General features: G+C 37.5%; 1 protein-coding gene across 2 annotated transcripts in view; it reads right to left on the reverse strand.

Annotated features, from left to right (window-relative positions):
• Positions 1-19,539, reverse strand: part of eipr1 (EARP complex and GARP complex interacting protein 1) — a 76,508-nt gene that overhangs the window by 40,044 nt on the left and 16,925 nt on the right. For both annotated transcript variants that reach the window (XR_003934609.1, XM_030127660.1), the window contains exon 5: positions 8,053-8,152. Coding sequence is in view for 1 of the 2 variants with exons in the window: in XM_030127660.1 (XP_029983520.1) it covers positions 8,053-8,152 (100 nt within the window). In the remaining variant the exon portion in view is untranslated. The remainder of the gene's footprint in view (positions 1-8,052; positions 8,153-19,539) is intronic.

Raw genomic sequence — 19,539 nt, forward strand, 5'->3', positions numbered from 1 at the left:
TGCTTTCTCTAGACTCCGGAAGAGACCATGTGTGTGTGTGTGTTTGTGTGTGTGTAAGCAGATGTGCAGGACAAGGTGTGTGGGTGTGCTGTGAGCCGGCGGAGATGTTCTCACTCAATCTCACCAGCGATTCTAATTGATGAGCCATGCGCATGCAGACACACACAGACACACACACACAGATCTTCCTTCAAACAAAGCACATTGTACGCCTATGCACATGATCCGCTCTTATATATGCATACACACACTCCACGCAAACACCCACACGGAAAACACATGCGCGCTAATCTAGGCCAGGCCCTTGATAGAGAGACACATCCACGCTGCAGCTGGACATGGCTGGAGATGAACACATCACCCTCTGACAGATAGAGGGAAGGGGAGAGCAGCGAGTGGGATGAAGGGAGGGAGGGAAGGAGATTAGCATTCTCATCAGCACTGGAGGAATTTGTCTTGGCTGCCAAGCTCTTTCTCCTCTTCCCCTTCCTTTTCCCTTTCTCCTCATCAAGCCCACACTCTTCCCATATCCGTGTCTCTGCGTTTCTCCCTCCTAATCTCCATCTTTCCAATCAGCCAGACCCTCGATGCCTTCCCTTCCCTCCGTCTTCCCTTTCTCATTATACTACTTTGCTGAGCGTTACTTTCACCTCTCTCCCTCTCCCTGGACACAGGATTAATAGCTAATGTTGCCCGGTGTCGGAGTCAGAGGATAAGTTCAACAACCCAACGCCTCCGTGGCTCTTCTTAACCTCACACTGGGGTCACAGCATGAGGCACACACACACTCACACATACACAAATGATGAAGGGTAACAAGCAGAGCATTTAATACAGTCACTACAGACAAAACAGGAGAATAAGGGCTGGACAGGTTTATTAACATCTGACTATTTATCATTCAGGTTCAATGACAATGACCTAATGTCTTGAATTTAATGTTGACCCCAATTACAAGAAATGTCCACCGGAGGGAGCTGATTCACAGTGAGCAAAGATGATCTATTTGACTGGCAGCACTCCATATATAGATTGTTGAGCAGGATGAAGAAGCCAGTCATGAATGGAGACAGATTTTAAGTGAAGATGTGGCTAGATGCAAATTTTTTCAATGTAAGAAGTTCTCCAGGTACTTGATATTGATGGGGTTCTGCTTTTTGAATGTCCAGAGGAAAAAAGAAGTACACAGCAAAAGCAGAGTCTGCTGGTGAAAACACAATCAGTTCACAGACTAAATTTGCCCAAAATAAATTAAATGCATATATTTATAGTATTTTTTTTAGATGTTTTTCCCTTGAGTCTATACTGCCACCTTGTTCACTCTGTTACTTATGATTATACTTGCAAAGTCAGCTAAACAAAAAAAAAAAAAAAAAAGTACTTTTGTGTACTCCGTTAATTTGATTTATTATATCTGGCTTATCAGTTATTCAGACACGCTAATTTTTGTAAAATTAAAAAAAAGGAATATAGCAAGAAATTATCTTTCAGAAATAAAGATTTTACTCATGCATAGACTATATTTAAAGAAGCAGCGTTCGGATCCATGCCAGTGTAAGGCACTGACTAACGTGACTTTCAAACTTATTTGTCTCCCATTAAAACAGGGGTCTCATAATTTAACAGAACAATGAAGTCACATAATCTGTCATGATGTAAAATGTATTAATATACAGGGTGTCCACAAAGTCTCCTTACAATTTAAAACATTTATTACAAAATCAATCAATGAGGTATGTTAATCAGATTTGTTCTATGTACTCATCGGTTATCAGTTTTTAATCACATTGGGGGATCATGTGAAATCGAATCATTCTTCCAATTTTCTTCAATGAGAGATCAATTACCGAAAATGTTTACCTTGACCTTTTGACTGAACATGTGTCACCACAACTGGATGACCTTCAACCAACCATCATTTTCCAGGTAGATGGTGCACCACCACATTGGAGACTGCATGAAGGAGGAATGTCACTGTTTTTCTTGACGCTGTTATGGTTGAATAGTTGTTATTGTGTTTTATTGTTCATTGTGTATCATGTATGTATTTTGACTTGTTTGGACTTTGTATGGCTGCTACCTTGGCCAGGTCTCCCTTGCAAAAGAGATTTCTAATCTCAATAGGTCTTCCTGGTTAAATAAAGGTAAAATAAAAAATAAAATAATGTTGGTGGGTTCCTAAATCATGCATTTTAATAATGGTGGATTGGAAGGGATGGTCCAACTCCCTGGAAACCTGAATCCCCAGTTATCACCCCCTGGATTTCTTTCAGGTCTTTGATGAGGTTATGTTAAAGGAATTGCGTATCGAACAAAGACACAGGACATCAACGACCTGAAGTAAAAGATCACAAGTCGCTTTTCCATTGACCCTCAAATTGCACACGCATAAAAATTTGTCTAATGGAAAAAAAGCAATTTCGCCAAATCTCTCGTTTTTCGATGAAAAGTTTTTTGCCCTGGCAAGAGGTGGTTTTTCGGGCGCAGCAAAATTGGTATATCACACAAAATTGCAATGGAAAGACCTTTTTCCACAACTAGAGTAATGTGAATTAAAAAAAAACGGATGTTGATGGACATTACAACAAGCGAAGAAGAAGAGTTTTAAAAGAAACATTGTGCACTACGTATTTGTGGACACACCAGGAAACTGAATCATTTTTTAATTTAGCACAGGATAGAGGGATAATATATAATAATAATGAATACATCTGTAAATCAGCACGATATTTACGTTTATCACCATGTTTATGGAATGACTTCTCATGTCATCTCGCAACAATAAAAAACAGATCATCACATTTGTGATTTAATGGATGAACCAACATTACGTACTTCTGTTTTTCCATAACTAGAGTCACATGAATTTTAAAAAAACAGATGTTGACAGATGTTACAACAAGTGAAGAAGAGTTTTAAAAGAAACATGGTGCGGTATGCGTGGACACACCAAGAAACCAAATCATTTTAAAGTTTAGTATGGGGTTATGTTCGTCGCCATGTTTATGGAATTGCTTCTCGTGTCATCTCGTGATAATAAATCAAACAAATCATCGCATTTGTGATTTAATGGAAAAACCGACATTATACACTTCTGTTTTTTCAACATTTAGTAAATATTGGTAAAGTTTTGCAGAGATGTCCAATTGAAAAGCCACTACTGATGCCATTGACACCATTGATGAGGTTATGCTACAGCCAACATGGAAAGAAATCCAGCACCGTCTGGATGTGCTTCGTGCAACTAATGGCATCCATATAGAGGTGTATTAAATGAGGCAAAAAAAAACCTTCAATATCTACTTTTCATTTTGTAATAATTTCCACAAATTTGTCTATTCATTTGCTTTTATAATACATTTGTTAAATTCTAAGGAGACTTTACGGGCACCTTGTATATAAGACATACAGGGTGGGGAAGCAAAATTTACAATATTTTGAGGCAGGGATTGAAAGACAGTGTATGACCAATTAGTTTATTTAAAGTCATGAAAATTTATTTGCCACAAGAAAATTGACATAATAGAAAATGTTTTTATTCTATGTGTCCTCCTTCTTTCTCAATAACTGCCTTCACACGCTTCCTGAAACTTGCGCAAGTGTTCCTCAAATATTTGGGTGACAACTTCTCCCATTCTTCTTTAATAGTATCTTCCAGACTTTCTCGTAATAGTTTTGCTCATAGTCATTCTCTTCTTTACATTATAAACAGTCTTTATGGACACTCCAACTATTTTTGAAATCTCCTTTGGTGTGACGAGTGCATTCAGCAAATCACACACTCTTTGACGTTTGCTTTCCTGATTACTCATATGGGCAAAAGTTTCTGAAAAGGTATGGATAATAGTGTTAGGTGTGATTATGACATCAATATATGTTTGGTTTCAAAACAATTGACGTAGTGCCTGCTGAAAAAAACAACTAAATGTTCATTGTAAATTTTGCTTCCCCACCCTGTACATAAAATCTTTACTCCTGTCTGGAATTTTGCATGTAAAAATCTGTACACTCATAATAAAAACAAAACAAAAAAATTAACATTATTTTTTTTTGCCCTAAATAACAACTAGAAATAACATGCATCACTGAGAAACACAGGATCAATGCTAGCTTGAGCCTAATGTCCATACAGACAGGGTCAAATGAAGTCGTGTCATGAGTTACCAACAGCTGAAAAAGCCAGACTCCTTCATTCTAGAACAAAAACAAATTTACACTATGTCCTCTCCAACTGTCTAGTGCGTTCATTTTAGCGACGCTGCCATTATTGTGAAATATAGCATCCATTCAATAACACCATCTGGTGGACAACTGGAGACTTTTAAAGTGATTGCTCTGACTCCTTGTATTTACTGATGTGAAAGTTAATGGAAAAAACCTGTAATCATGTCTATCGACTCAGACACATTGCATGAGGGACATGAGTGCACGTTTTTCCAAACAGGGATGAGCGATTTTTATGAAATGGTCCGATTACTGCTATAAATTAACATACATACATGCACTGGCACAGACACACTCATATCTGTTTGGCATGTGACCCGGCTGCCCTTTATGTGAATCCCTCAATGAGCGCATGAATTACTAATGACTCATCTATATTCCTCATCTCTCACACCGTCTAATGGAACAACACACACACCCGTGAAAGCATGGGCCGACAAACCACTACTCTATTACTTCTGCCTCTCACGCATGCTCACCTGACACACACCATTATCTTGAGTCTTTAAATACATAATGGGCATTTTAATTGCAAAGCTGGTGGGCTGGAGGACGTGGAATTTACAGCAAAAAGCCTCTTCACCTTGCATTAGGAAGGACACAGCTAGACTGAATCCCAGGAACCAATTACAAGGAAATGAAACTGGCAAGTAAAAGGACTATTTGTATGTTCTTGTGTGCATTTCTACCGTATCTGAAGTACTGTGAAGATCAGACAAAAAAATCACTTGAACAGCAAAAAAAAACAAACAAAAAAAACAAAAAACACTTTCAACGCTTTCAATATGTGGAAAGACAGAGCCACGCCTCATTTGGAGTGTTTTATTTATATTTTCATATAATATAGAGAGAAACCGTAGTGGAATAGTATTTAGTTTGATTTCTCCTCTTGTTTTTCTTGATTCCTGCCATGAACACTTCACCTCTTATTCAGTTACTTGCTCCCTCAGCTGCTGCTCCTTCTTGTTTGCTCCTGCTTTTAGCACCTTCACACACTATTGTTCTCTATCCCGCTTTTAAAATGAGTTTGCTCAACAACATAACTTTGTTTTTTACATGTCTAACTTCGTCCCTCATAGTAATACTGACATTAGAGCAACACAGTTAAAGTTACAAATTGAAAGTAGCCACAAGGTTCACATTCAACCCATTGCTGACTTTCATCCCTGCAAAACTCTTTCTTGATATCAGAGGTTCCCTGATTTTGGGACATTTTTTACACCTGCAAGTAACATACAGGAACGAAATTACATTCCTAGTTCCTAACATGGAAATAACTTCTGAAATATAACATGCAAACCAGGGGTGTCAAACTCATTTAATTTCAGGTTCCACATTCAGCCAAATTTGACCTCCAGTGGGTCAGGCCAGTAAAATAATGATATACTAACCTATTAATAATGACAACTCCAAATTTTTCTCTTCATTTTAGTATTAAAAAAATAACTGTAACTTACAAAAATATTTACATTTACAAGCTATCCAAACAAAAAAGATGTGAATACCCTCAAAAATAACAGATATGTCGTAAGAAAAATAAGTACAATTTTAACAGTATTATGCCTCAACTTATCATTTATACATGTGCATTACGGATTAGATCTACAAAGGCAAAAAGCCATTGAGTAACAGGCAGAATATCGTTAAAATTACACTTAATTTTCTTGAGACAGTTCAGGTGTTCATATTTGTTCAGCTTATTCACATTTTTTTGTTAAAGGATAGTTTGTTAATGTAAATATTTTCTTAATTTAATGTTATTTTTTTGCACTAAAACAAAGACAAAAATTTGAATTGGTCATTATTTATTGGCATAATGCAATATTATTTTCACATTAAACCAAGAAGAAAATTTGGAGTCATTATTTATACGTTATTATGATATTATTTTACTTGAGACAACAATTGGTCTGTATGTGGAACCTGAACTAAAACGAGTTTAATACCTTCAGTGTAACTTTTGCACTGAATTCATCCTGTGGGCCAGATTTGAGTCTTTGGAGGGTCAGTTTTGGCCCATGGGCTGTATGTTTGACACCCATGATATAAACGCTGTGTGTAGGTCAGTGCACAGAAACCCATAAAAGATAATGCAGGAACCCAACATGAAGCAGAATCAGCTCCCATGACAAAGAAATTACGTAATCATAGAACAGGGTGTTGGATTGTTATAGTATTTTCCTACCACACACCCTTCACAGTGTACCACCTTCAACCCTTCGCACACACATTCACACACCAGTAAAACAGTCACTGCTCAAGGATACTTTGACATGTGGACAGGGACCACAGATTGAACTGCAGACCTTCTGATTTGTGGATGACCTGCGCTGGCTCCTGAGTTACAGCCGCCCTAGTTTGGGAGACCAGTCCTAACTCTCATGGTTCATTCATTTTTGGTAACACTACAGGCATTAAAATGAATGAATGGGAAAGTTGTTGTTATGATATCATTTGGATTGCCCCCTCATCTCATTCCCGCTCTCCTCTTTTACACTTTCTTCCTCTTTTTAGTCACCCTACACCTTTTCCTCACTTTTTTTCTACAGATTTGCAGCTTTGAAAAATAGGACCAATGTCCCTGTATCTCACTGGCATATTTTATCAATCATCAGTAACAACTTGAATTTGTGAGGTTGTCAGGTTCTGCCACTATGTTAGAGTCCTGTGGTCTTAATGCAGGAGATCAATCTCCCAACAGAAGTGGGTGGTACTTTCGCTGGAGGATAACTCAACTAATTCTGTGAAAGTCCAACTATGACTTCCTATCAGTGCTCAATAGTAACTATACTGATATCTGTAATCATTTCCATGTTATAAGCCATCAAAATATGGCCCATTATAAGTGAAGGCAATTTTTTTTAAATTTCAAAAACACATTAAAAAATTTTTAAAAATCCAAATTTGTCAAAACTGTGATCAAACTTTGTAATCATTGTCCCAAGGATGCTACATAAAAAAAATTGAAATTAATCAGGCCAGTAGTTTCAGAAAAGAAGATTGTAAAAATCTAGACATTTTTGACCTGGAGTTTCACATTTCAAAATCACTCAAGGTTAAAGGTCATGGATCCAAATGAAAGTCCATATATGACTTCCTATCAGTGCTTAATAGTAACTATATTGATATGTCTAACCATTTGCATGTTATGATTCATCAAAATAAGGCCCATTATAATTAAAAGTATATTGTTAATGTTTCAAAAATTTGTAAAAATAAATAAATAAATAAATTTATTTTTAAAAAAGCAAAAATCTAAATTACTCAAACTGTGAGCAAGCTTTATAGACATTGTCCCGAGGAAGCTACGTATAAAATTTGAAATGAATCTGACCAGTTTCATCAGAAAAGATGTTTGAAGAAACTGCCAACAACTACGACGCCGGACACAGTGCCCTCCCAGTAGCTCAATGCCAATCTGCTGGTGAGCTATAACTAAATGATATGTAAATAATATGAAAAATGATTTTATTGTGACCGTCTAAGAGTCCATTGGATGATGACGAAAGTCTTTTAATAAACACGATTACCCTATATAATTATTAGTATAAGAGCAGGGGAGACTTGGAACAGAATCAGTTTAAGAAGCTGCGAAGGGGTGTGTGTGTGTGTGTGTGTGTGTGTGTGTGTGTGTGTGTGTGTGTGTGTGTGTGTGTATGTGTGACAGAATGAATAGTGGTCACTGCTGTTGTTGCAGAGTGAGGATGTGTGCGCCTGATACCACCAAGACGATATGGTGGTTATCAAATAATGAGTTAGGTATTGTGTGATATGGTGTGTGTCTGTGTACATACTGTGGTTTGTTGTGTGTATGTGTGTGTTTCTTACCGTGGCCTGTGTGGAGCTCTCCTGCAGGTCCCAGAGTAGTGCGTGGTTATCAGCCAATGAAATCACACGCTTGCCGTCCCCCATGGGCTCCCACAGGACGCTGTAAATACACAAAGATACAAATACATACACAAAGTCAGAGTCTATTAGAACATGTGCTGATCATACATGCATAGACTAATCCACACACAGTGTGGACACAGGGGAAAGGTGCGTTATCTGATAAATACAGAACCTGGGATATCAATTGATTTGCATGTGCACACATTCTCAGATGTGGGGTAATGCAGATGTTAACTGCATGTGGAAAGTCAACAAGGGCCACAACAATTATGCAGAGGCAACAGTGTACTGGTATTTCATATGTAAAGTGTTCTTACAGGGCGGTATTTAACTCTATGGTATGATGATGGTGGTGAGAGCTCATTATGAAGAATGAAATTGTACACTTCTACATATGGTATTGGCGGTGTAACGGTGTTTTATTGATGTGTTTTCAGACAAGGATAAACAATCAATAAGCTGTATCATGCTTTCACTGGAGTGGTAGTAAATATTTTTTTAAATTTGGGGGAAATTATTTTTTTTCCTTTCTTTGTAGGAAGGAGAAAGGAAGATTACTGTTTTTCCAGGCAGACAAGACACACTTTCTGAAACCATTCAACATTTTCTGAAAAGTACAAACACATTCTCAAAACATGATTTTCATCTACAAGCGACTTTGACTTTCCACTCAAAATTAGACTTTACCTTCACAACACATAAAATCAATGAAAAACACACAGTTCAGAACTGCCCTTAGACACTAGTGGACAAATACAAAACTTGCACAATTTTTCTTCTGAAATCAGTATTTTGAGAATCCTGTATGCACCTTTTAGACAACATCAAGTCACACTAGCAACTCACTTTAAAAGCACACATTTTTCCAACACTTTATTTCTAGAAAACTATGTGAAATAGTAGAGCACAGATGTGAAAATATCTGGAAAAAAATCCATCTTTCAAACATTTTTTTTTATTTTTTTATTTTTTTTACAATACATTACTCAAAACAAATGTAAGTCCACTCTTATTCCAGTTACTCCCCATCAGTTGTCTTCACATTAACGGTCTTCCCTCCTATCTACATCCACACATTTCATCACTATCACTCAGGATGTTCTCCCTGGTCGGGCAGTGGAGGAAACATGTCCTGGTATGTCTAATTCAGCATTGCATTCTTCTGTGAACACAACCCTACAGGCGTCCTCCGTGGAAATCATGAGGTTTTCTCTTCTATAGGGGTTTCTGCCATAAACCCTCCACTGTCATGCAGAGAAAAGTTCCCCTATTACACTGAGGAACAGGGAATATGCAGGTAAATAGGTTTGCGAATGCAGAGTGGTCAAAGTGTGAACGAGAGCACCCAATGGAAACTGACATTAGGGCTTTCTCAATATCAAATTTGTGTACGGTCTTGGTAAAAACGGTCCCACAGAGCAGACTACCTAAGAATGCAAGTCTCAGTTGGTGCTTGTGAACTTTCCTTCTTGGCTCTGCTGTATTTCCGCCATTGGCTTCCTAACGTATTCCTGCAATCTACCCCAATATGTCATTCGATTTGATTTCAATACATTTGCACTACTACTTACAGGGTGGGGAAGCAAAATTTAGAATGAACATTTAGTTGTTTTTTCTCAGCAGGCACTACGTCAATTGTTTTGAAACCAAACATATATTGATGTCATAATCATACTTAACACTATTATCCATACCTTTTCAGAAACTTTTGCCCATATGAGTAATCAGGAAAGCAAACGTCAAAGAGTGTGCGATTTGCTGAATGCACTCGTCACACCAAAGGAGATTTCAAAAATAGTTGGAGTGTCCGTAAAGACTGTTTATAATGTAAAGAAGAGAATGACTATGAGCAAAACTATTACGAGAAAGTCTGAAAGATACTATTAAAGAAGAATGGGAGAAGTTGTCACCCAAATATTTGAGGAACACATGCGCAAGTTTCAGGAAGCGTGTGAAGGCAGTTATTGAGAAAGAAGGAGGACACATAGAATAAAAACATTTTCTATTATGTAAATTTTCTTGTGGCAAATAAATTCTCATGACTTTCAATAAACTAATTGGTCATACACTGTCTTTCAATCCCTGCCTCAAAATATTGTAAATTTTGCTTCCCCACCCTGTACATGTCATTTATAATATATTTTTATGACTTGCATTTTTTTTTGTTTTTCCAAACATATCACATCATCGCACATCTCACATTAAAATTAGAACACTGGTAAATTACCCACCTGCCCATTCATCTGTAACAAGAAGGGGTCTTCTTATCAGTATAGTGGCTTTTTATCCCAAACACATCCACTTGATTTCCTCATGATGTCATTTATATATTTTTATACATTTTGTATATTCGTCAAAACTGGATACACAAATTTTGTTGAATCCCATATCATCATAACAAAGTGTTTTGTCAATATTCTGCCTCTCACGCGTGTTCCATCATTGTATCACATCATCTAATGACTGGGTGTGTTTCGTGCAACTAATGGTGTCCATATAGAGGTGGATTAAATGAGGCAAAAAAAAAACAAAAAAAACTTTCAATATCTACTTTTCATTTTGTAACAATTTTAACAGATTTGTCTATTCATTTGTTTTGTAATAAATTTGCTAAATTGTAAAAATACTTTATAGACACCCTGTATAATAACAATAATATATGTGAATTAATTTTCCTAATTAAAGTAGAAGAGTTTATAGACGTTGACTTCAGCAAAGCCATGTGAAATGCAGAGGAGAAACCTCATTCATAAAAGACAGCTTCAGTGAAAGAAAAGACAGTAACAGATGAGAAAAGATGAAACAAGACAAAAACAGCATAAGATGAAACATGGCTTAAAAGATGTAACAAGACAAAAACAATACCACAAAAAATGGAAAAACAAGGTAAAAAAGATGAAAATGATGCAGAAGATGTAAAGATGTAAGGAGTCAGACGGAGTTGTGTTTCTTTGTGTACGTTAGCGTTCGGATTGTTTTTTCATGTGACATATTTTTGTAATTTTGTGCCCTAAGGAGACATGAAATTTATTTATTTATTTATTTTTTTCAGTTTCAAGCCGGCAAAGTTTGGGAAAGCATGTGCAAAAAAATGGTTTTATCTATATGGATCACACACATCTGATGACTGGTGGGTCACTAAATCTTCTTTAAGTTTGCACATAAAAACCTATCACCATTTAGTTTAACCTTCAGTCAAATGGACACCATTTTTCCAACACAATGCTATAAATATCAAGGTGAGAATATTATTCATTCTCCCTGACAGTTTGGTTTTGACCTTTGTGTTGTGTGATTAGAGAGCCAGGCATGATCCACATGTATCTGTGATGTAGAACAGAAAGACAAACTACTACCAGTGTGAATGGAGTCTTCTTCCATGGTTAAAACATCTCGATATATGGTCTAAACTCTCAAAAAGAAGTCTATGGCTTTGCGTTTACGCCTGGGGAACTGTGTGCTCTTTGAGTCTGGATGTTAATGACTTAAGTGAGTTGTGTTGGTTCCATTTGTTTGCTGAATGAACATATAGAGCATTGAATGATTCATTTGATTTTGGCATAGATTTGCAAAGACACAGAAATACTATGAAAACATGTGAATTGTGCCTGCAATTATGAGGAAAATTAAGAATGTTTTTTGGCTTGTGTGTTGAGTACAGGATTAAAGTCAGTGTTGGGCAGTTATTGGGTTAGTTATTTCAGTCTGAAGTAGTCCTGTTAACGTACTGAGCCTGTTTACATAACCAGAAACATTGCAGTGATTGTAGACTTACACTTCCTGTTATTGTCTTCCACTCACGTTTGACTACGTAACTTTTTTCTATGATTTTAATAGTGTTTACACATGCGCAGATGTAAAAAAGAACAAAAAGCGCATTAACCTGTATACATGCAGGAAGACAAGGAAGTATTGGGGAGAAATCCAGATGTGTTAATCCAATTTCTCATAATCAGATTACTGCTGTTATCTGGTAAAACATATCAGATTATCCAGTTTACATGATCCCTTGAATAATCTGATAACTCTAGAAATCAGATAATGATCGAAGTATTAATGTGCATGTAAACAGGCTCAGTGTTTCTTGTTTAATCCATGTGTAAACAGAAAAATATGATGTTTTTTAAGGTGCGTAATTTGCCTTTTCTAAATATCACATAGATGCACCATTAAAATAATAAATATGTGCTCACTGACACTATTAAATACATTTCATGGTGTACATTACATATGTAATGCAATCACATTTAGGTAACGCAATTTAGAATTCAAGTGAAGTGGATGCACTGAACCTACAAAAGGCTGTAGATTTGAAGGGAGAGAAAGGATGTAGCTGTTCATCTTCTCAAAAATGTAGTTACAATTTTTGGATTACAGCAAATCACATACAGGGCTACCAAACTCCACCTGAACCACTGAAATACTATGGAATACTGGAAAATGTCATGTCATTTGATACCATTTGAGTAAATCTAATCAGTGTCAATGCCTACTGGACACACAGATTTTATATACTTGTATTAATAATATTAACAGATAACTTCAAGTTATTATAAGTTCTATTATTCATGTTGTTTTTATGATGCTGCTTTGAGTGGGAAAATGCCAGGATGTTGAAACACAAAGCTAAAGATTCAGGCAACTTAAGTAAAAACAAATTGTGGTACAAAATCCAGTACATTAATGATAGCTTTGAGCAGGAGGTCAGTTAATCAGCTCCCAAACCCTTCCTAATAATATTGACACTGAAAATGCATTATGTGAAATCATCGGCCACTTTAGTAGGTACACCTGGCACTAGCAAGGTGTACCTACTAAAATGGCCTGTGATACTGGATAACTGTTGTGTAGAATGGACATCTGTGTCAAAGTAAAAACAACAAAATAATGACTGATTTATTTTCTATCTGTAAAAAACAAAAAAACAAACTGGGATCCCACAAAGTCAGTATTTTTGTTTAGAAGCCTAATATTAGATATTGGCGCCAACTTTTGCCATTATTGATAGTTTGTAAAATGTCAGCTGTTTTGTCAATCTGTAGTAAACAGGTTTACTTTAATAAGTGGATAAAAATAAAAAAGCTGAAAATTATACCTAATGACTTTGACGTGTAATGCAATATTCTTTTTTCCTGATAAAAAAAATTATCATTTAGGCATCGGTTTTGAAGTCATGGGAAATATATCAATACTACTATGGTGTGTTTTGTAAGTTTTTTCAACAATAACCAGGCTTTGTCACAAGGGTATCAGATGGACTGTGACTGGTATTGGGCTATTGGGCTACGGGAGCTTTCCTTTCTTAGAAATTTGGACTGATCCCCCTCTGCACACATGTTTAACAATGAAATGACTCCTTGCATCAGCCACAAACCCATCTCAATCAAGACTGCTATCACTATCACTACAGCTAGTCAAAGGAACTTGTTGTTACTTGATTTTTACCGTCAGGTTACTAAGAACGTTAATTAGCACAAATAAGACTGCAGCAGCTAATCGATAACTGGCAGACGAAGGGACAATAGAATCCAACTAAGCCGTGCATGCTCAGAGCCGAGTGCTTATTGGCAAATCCAGCACCCCAATTCTGTCAATCTAGTGTTCAAACACAGCAGTGGGATACAGAGTTGCCTCACTGGTGTTAAAGAAGTGGTAGCTTTTACTGTGAATTTAGCTTTGATTCTTCCCTACATATTACTCTTTGCAGAGTATTGATTCCTCACTGCATGCTTCTTGGAGTTTTGATTCTGTGCCGCGCTCTACTTAAAGTATGCATTCTGTGACCGAGCCCCGGGGACTTTACCGGAGCTGACACACTGGAGCCTAAATTGTTGCTCTATAATTCCCTTTCTGGTGATTGGTTCATATGTATGTTTTTGTTGGTTTGCTCTCCTGTGCTTGAATTTTTTTTGTGGATAAATGAAGGCAGAGACACAGGATAAGAAAAAGGATGCAATCCAAGTGAGACAGCACTCGAAAAGCAATATGTCTGTACAGTCAGAGACCCAACCGTGGTCTGGAAAAGCTGCCACATGCTTGTTAAGGTTTTGACTTAGTGTGACTTTTCGGCTTGAAAAAAAAAATTTAAAATCTGTGACTAATCTGGGTTAAAGGATGTAAAATGTCACAGAGGTGCAGGCATGGTCTGACTGAAGGTTTAGATTACTGAGCTCGTCACAGCTCCCAAGCTGCTGTCATTAGAGGTTTACAAAATGATGCCATTTATTTAAGGACTTCATCAATTAGACAACTCCATTTTGTTGGACTCATTTGTCAATGTGAAGCAGTTGCAACAATGCCAGTGCCTGAGAGCGAGTGTGTGTTACAGGAGGTAGAGTGTTTGTGCGAGATAAAAGAAATGACGCAGGAAGGGAGGGAAGAGACAAAGTTAAAGTTTGCTTTTGGATTTAATCCAAGTTTCAAATATGCATAGTCCTATTAGAAAAGCTGGAGCAGGGGAAGGGCGAGAGAGGGAGAACGCCAAAGAGAGAGAGGGAATGTCGAAGAGAGGTAGAGGAGGAAGAGGAGGAGGAGGAGGAGAGCAGTGTTTATAAGGGCTGTAAATTCACGGCTGCTGAGGGACAGCTTTTACTGCCCTCCTGAGGAGCAGGAAGTCATGGGCTTTGGATGTACAGCCTCACACGCACAACCCGCCTTGTATTCATCATTTAAGAGGACACGGCATCGACTTGCATTCCCTGCCTTCAGACTTGACATAACCTTAAACTACAAGGGCACTTCAACCGCACATACCTTCACCAAGGCGCCACAGTCCTGGAAATCAAAAGCACTACCTTGTAATGCAAGAAAAACCACAGCTCCTGCACATTATAAGTATCTTCTCCAAACACCAGAGGGTTCATCCTTGGCTCATGTCCTGCCCTTTCACTGAGTTTCAAGAAATTTGATGCAGTAATTTTTGCTCGATCCTGTAACTTATCTAAGTGCGCTATAATATAAACTACAGGCTGACACCACTTCAAAGACTCTATAGTCGTGGTGTTATCTCGACGTGCGTGCAGAGTTTCAATTAGGCAGCGGATGGCATGGCTTTCTGGTGAAATGCTGCTCCCTTTTAATGTAGTGTTAATTTTTAAATGTTAAGCTACTTTCATTTCGACTAGGTTTCATTCTTTTATTCCATCTTGCAGTTGGTTTTGCTTTAACAACGCAATTTTAACAACTTTGCATGACGTACCTACGCCCTGTCCTCATCATCTATGCGCACTGCTTCAACCTATGCTTGAAATTGATTTGTTTCTAGACAGGTGTGCATCTGACTTCCATACGCTGTCATTAACTCATTTTTAACTTTGTTTTTGTTTTCGTCATTATTAAATACTAAGAGCTTCCTGTACTTGCCTCAGAGGTCTAAGCATTTGTCAAAAGTGTCTTCACATTGTAAATTAATCTAATCATGATCAGTTTGTCAGATGCAATGGATATTTCACACTACACTGAAAATGTGATTCAGATAAAACTGAAAACTCTGGAAGTTCAGATCAAGTAAGCTAGATATATATAAAAAAAAAAAAAAAAAAAAAAAAAAAAAAAAGTGCTTTATAGCCCCTTTAAATAAACACTGAATTCTGAAAATCTTCTGCCAAAATGTTAAATAAAACCAAAGATAAAAATCAAAATCTGATACAAAAACCCCAAAACAACACAAAACAAAACAAAACCAAACAAAATACTGTTACGTTATTTAGTCAGGGAATATTTTTTTACCTTTGTAAAATTATAATTTAGAAATTAAAATTATTCATCGCTGACCTTTTGTTACTTGCATGTACTCCCCACTACATCTCAACAAGAAAATGTGAAAAAGAGGGAATTACAACCTATTAAAAGTGCAGACCTGATGGATACTCAACTTGGCTAACTTGTGCTACTCTGTGCTAGTTTTGGTAAATGCTGAAATGCATTTTTGCACAAGGGGACTGTAAAGTCACTCTGTTTATGTCCACTGAGGAATAACTAAAAAAAGAAAAGTCACTGTTTGAGCATATGTACATGAGGCATGTACAGCAATGCAGGTATTGTATTATGGTAGACTTTAGCCACACCAATTACAGAATGGTGTGAACAGATTTATGTCCCTACACCGTATGTGATTAATACACACACCTTGGTCTACAGCTCATAGACCTTATAGATGGAGACTGCAGCGCGTCAGATAACACCGCTTTCTTTTTCCTCTCTTGCGCTCGCTCTCACATACACACCCATTCCAAACACATACATCAGCACAACATAGGGCCAATTAAAATATACTCACCACTTTGGGATTTACACACCGTATGCTTCCCTATAGTATCAATTAAATCATGCAACAGAGGGAGCGTGAGGGAGAGGCAAGACAGTAAGGTGTACGGTCTCTCTTATTGCCTCGCCTTTCCTATTAAAGAATATAAGTTATGTGCATTTGACCTTGAGCTCTGCAACAAGCTGGCACGCTGCCTACTGGAATAGTATGTAAATACTGTCTAGGAGAGCTGTGGAGGTTTTACAGCCCCATATATCTAAGTCCAGGACAGAGATGCATTTCTCTCTCTCTTTGTCTCTCCCTATGTCTCTCGCCCATCAGATTGTTCCTCTGCTTTGCTGTGCTTTGCATCCACATGAGTTTAATCCCAGATTTCTCATATACAAAACCAACAACTAACACAAACAGTGTGTGCCTTTCCTCCTTCTGGATGAGATGTTTGCATGGATAAAGGGACACCAAGGGCAGAATGTGATTATATAAATGTGTGTGCGCTACTGGGTGTGAGAAAGATAGAGAACATTTCTTTAAAGAGGCATTAGTATTGTAGTTACGAATTCTGAGGTTAAAGGATTTCTTACCTCTTGGCTCCCCTATATTTGTATTTTTGGTCATCATTTTTTATTGGTTACTCAACTGCTGGAACTAAAAGCCACAGTGTGCCACATAGCAACAGTGTTATGATGAAGTCCACCTCAAGTTTCATCTGATTAGTTAAGTAAATTCTATAAAATGGAAGTGGACTCTCCAAAATAGTGAAGATAATCCCTCACTGAAATGCCAAATTGTGTTTTCATTAATCTCTACCAGTGCAAGAGGTCAAAGTTTTAGCAGGAAATCTGTCTTTAAAATGTTTGAGTGTTTTATAGACAGTTTGTGTTACCGTTTACCTGTTTTCTGATACAGATCTGATTGACTCTTGACACAGTATTTAGGATTTAGTTTGGGTCTTGAATGAGGATCTGTCTTTTAGTAAAGCATTAATCAACCAGTTGTTTTCTATGTTTTCTATGAATTGAACCACAACCAAAACTTCTAACTATGACCTGACCTGCAGCCATGGCAAACAATACACATGGCCGACCCTACTGGTGGTATTATGTGTTTCTTTAAGTACAGGTAAAATTAGAACCCTAAGATTATCACCTTGAGAAACAATGCAGTAAACATTACAGTTTTTCAGACATAGCATATTGTCCTTAGGCAAAATGTGTATCTTTAATTTCAGCATAATGTAATTCAAGTGGTCTAAGAGGAAATAAAACTCCTGCATCTCCTTCTGACAGCTTTATTTATCAAATGCTGCAGTAGCAACTGGGACTAAACAAGAGGATATGAACACAGCAGTTATGAATTTGTATATGCATCAGTCAGCTGATACATGTATGTCACTTGCCAAAAACCTCTGATTTTAATGTTTGATAAAACTGTCTGGGTTCAAGTAATTTGCGAGAATCTAATACTGGTCAGTCAGAGCGATGCAGACAAAATGATCCAATAACGCAGTTCTGAGGCACTGTGAGTGAAAGTTGGAATACGTGTGGGGAAACATTTCTCCAGCGTGTTCTCCAGTGATTCCACAGTCTCAGATCATCTGCTCACAGGTAGTTTCACAAGCAACATACACATTCATTAGGCCTGCAACCTTTAGCCGGAAGTCCGCAATTTCACACAGAAAATGTAAAATAAAAAAGTAAATACAGTAAAAAAAAAAAAAAAAAAAAAAAAGAGTAAACGCTGGCATGAAGTACATGACAGACAATGATTAGATTGTAAAATATACAAATATTTTATTTTCAGAGACATTTTTGCTTTATTTGAGTACCTCTTCTTCTCAATAGTAATTTTAAGTGGGAGCATTGCCCTCTATGTCTGTATTCATATTTCATCTGTGGATTTGGACAGAGGATCGACAGCTGCAGAAGGAAGCTGTATATTTTCTGTGTTTTCCCACTGATTTCCATCCCTTGTAGCATTAAATAAATTAAATAAAAGTGGTCACCAGAGCGACAAATAAAATGTGTTGTAGTGTGCTTAACATCATTTTTCACCATCTTTAGCAGCATCTCATGTTTCTAAGAGAGAATGAAAATTTGTAAATGTTTCTGTATTCATTTTTTGTGCACTGACCATGAAATAACTGACCACTGCCAATTATCTCACAGTGGAAAGGGACTGACTAATTTGTCTACAACTAAATTATAATTATCAACTAAAGCAGATTCACTTTTTTAAACTTTTTCTTCAAGCTTTACACCACTCTGGTCTTGATTAAGAACAAAAAACAAAGGACCATGAACTTTAGCGCAGCTGACAACCCCCATCTCACACATGTACTGGTAGACTGCATGAGAGCCCACTACTGGGTTTCAATTGATTGGGATTTGGGAACCCTCACTGTAAAACCACGCTCAGTGATCACTAAGATATTAGCCCACATACACACACAACCCCCACACACACAAAACATCAATGCTAACATTTTATATAGTGTACAAAGCCAGACCAGCCAGTACAGTCAGTCGAAGACTCAAAACGTTTGACTCCAAATGATCACACAATAATACACATGACTGCATTCACGCACATGTGCACAAACACACTCAGTCACGAGCACACAAACACCTCCTACCCCCTCCTGTCACACCCCACTTTAGAAAATCAACCTTGTTGCCTTTTGCGCTTTACAATTCCCTCCTAGGGCTCTGATTGGCTCAAATGGCTCCACGGGAATCGATTCGCTCAACTGGCACGGCTCCCAATCGAAGCCAAGTGCAAGCAGAAGAAAAAGAAGAAGAAAAAGAAAGAGGAAAAAAAAAACAGTGATGGTACACACACATTCAAACCACAAAACATGATTTTTCCTCAGCTTTGTTCAGCCCCGTTTTGGAGAGAGGGGAGATCTATTTTGCTGAATATTTTCATTCCAAGCACGCTTCACAACAGGGCACAGGCTCAAATGTTTGCCCACCCAAACAATTAGGGGATTTGGAGGAAGGAGAAAGTGTTATTGTAGTAGGAGTGGAGGGACACCAGTGGCCGAGCACGCAGAAAACCAGAAAACACACATGAAGGATGTGGGCTGCACACTGGCAGATACGCAACAGTGGACGCAAACACACACATAGGCAGGTGAACAAACACATATCACACAGAAA

The sequence above is a fragment of the Sphaeramia orbicularis genome, chromosome 22 (genome assembly GCF_902148855.1).
Source record: "Sphaeramia orbicularis chromosome 22, fSphaOr1.1, whole genome shotgun sequence".
NCBI lineage: Eukaryota > Metazoa > Chordata > Actinopteri > Kurtiformes > Apogonidae > Sphaeramia > Sphaeramia orbicularis.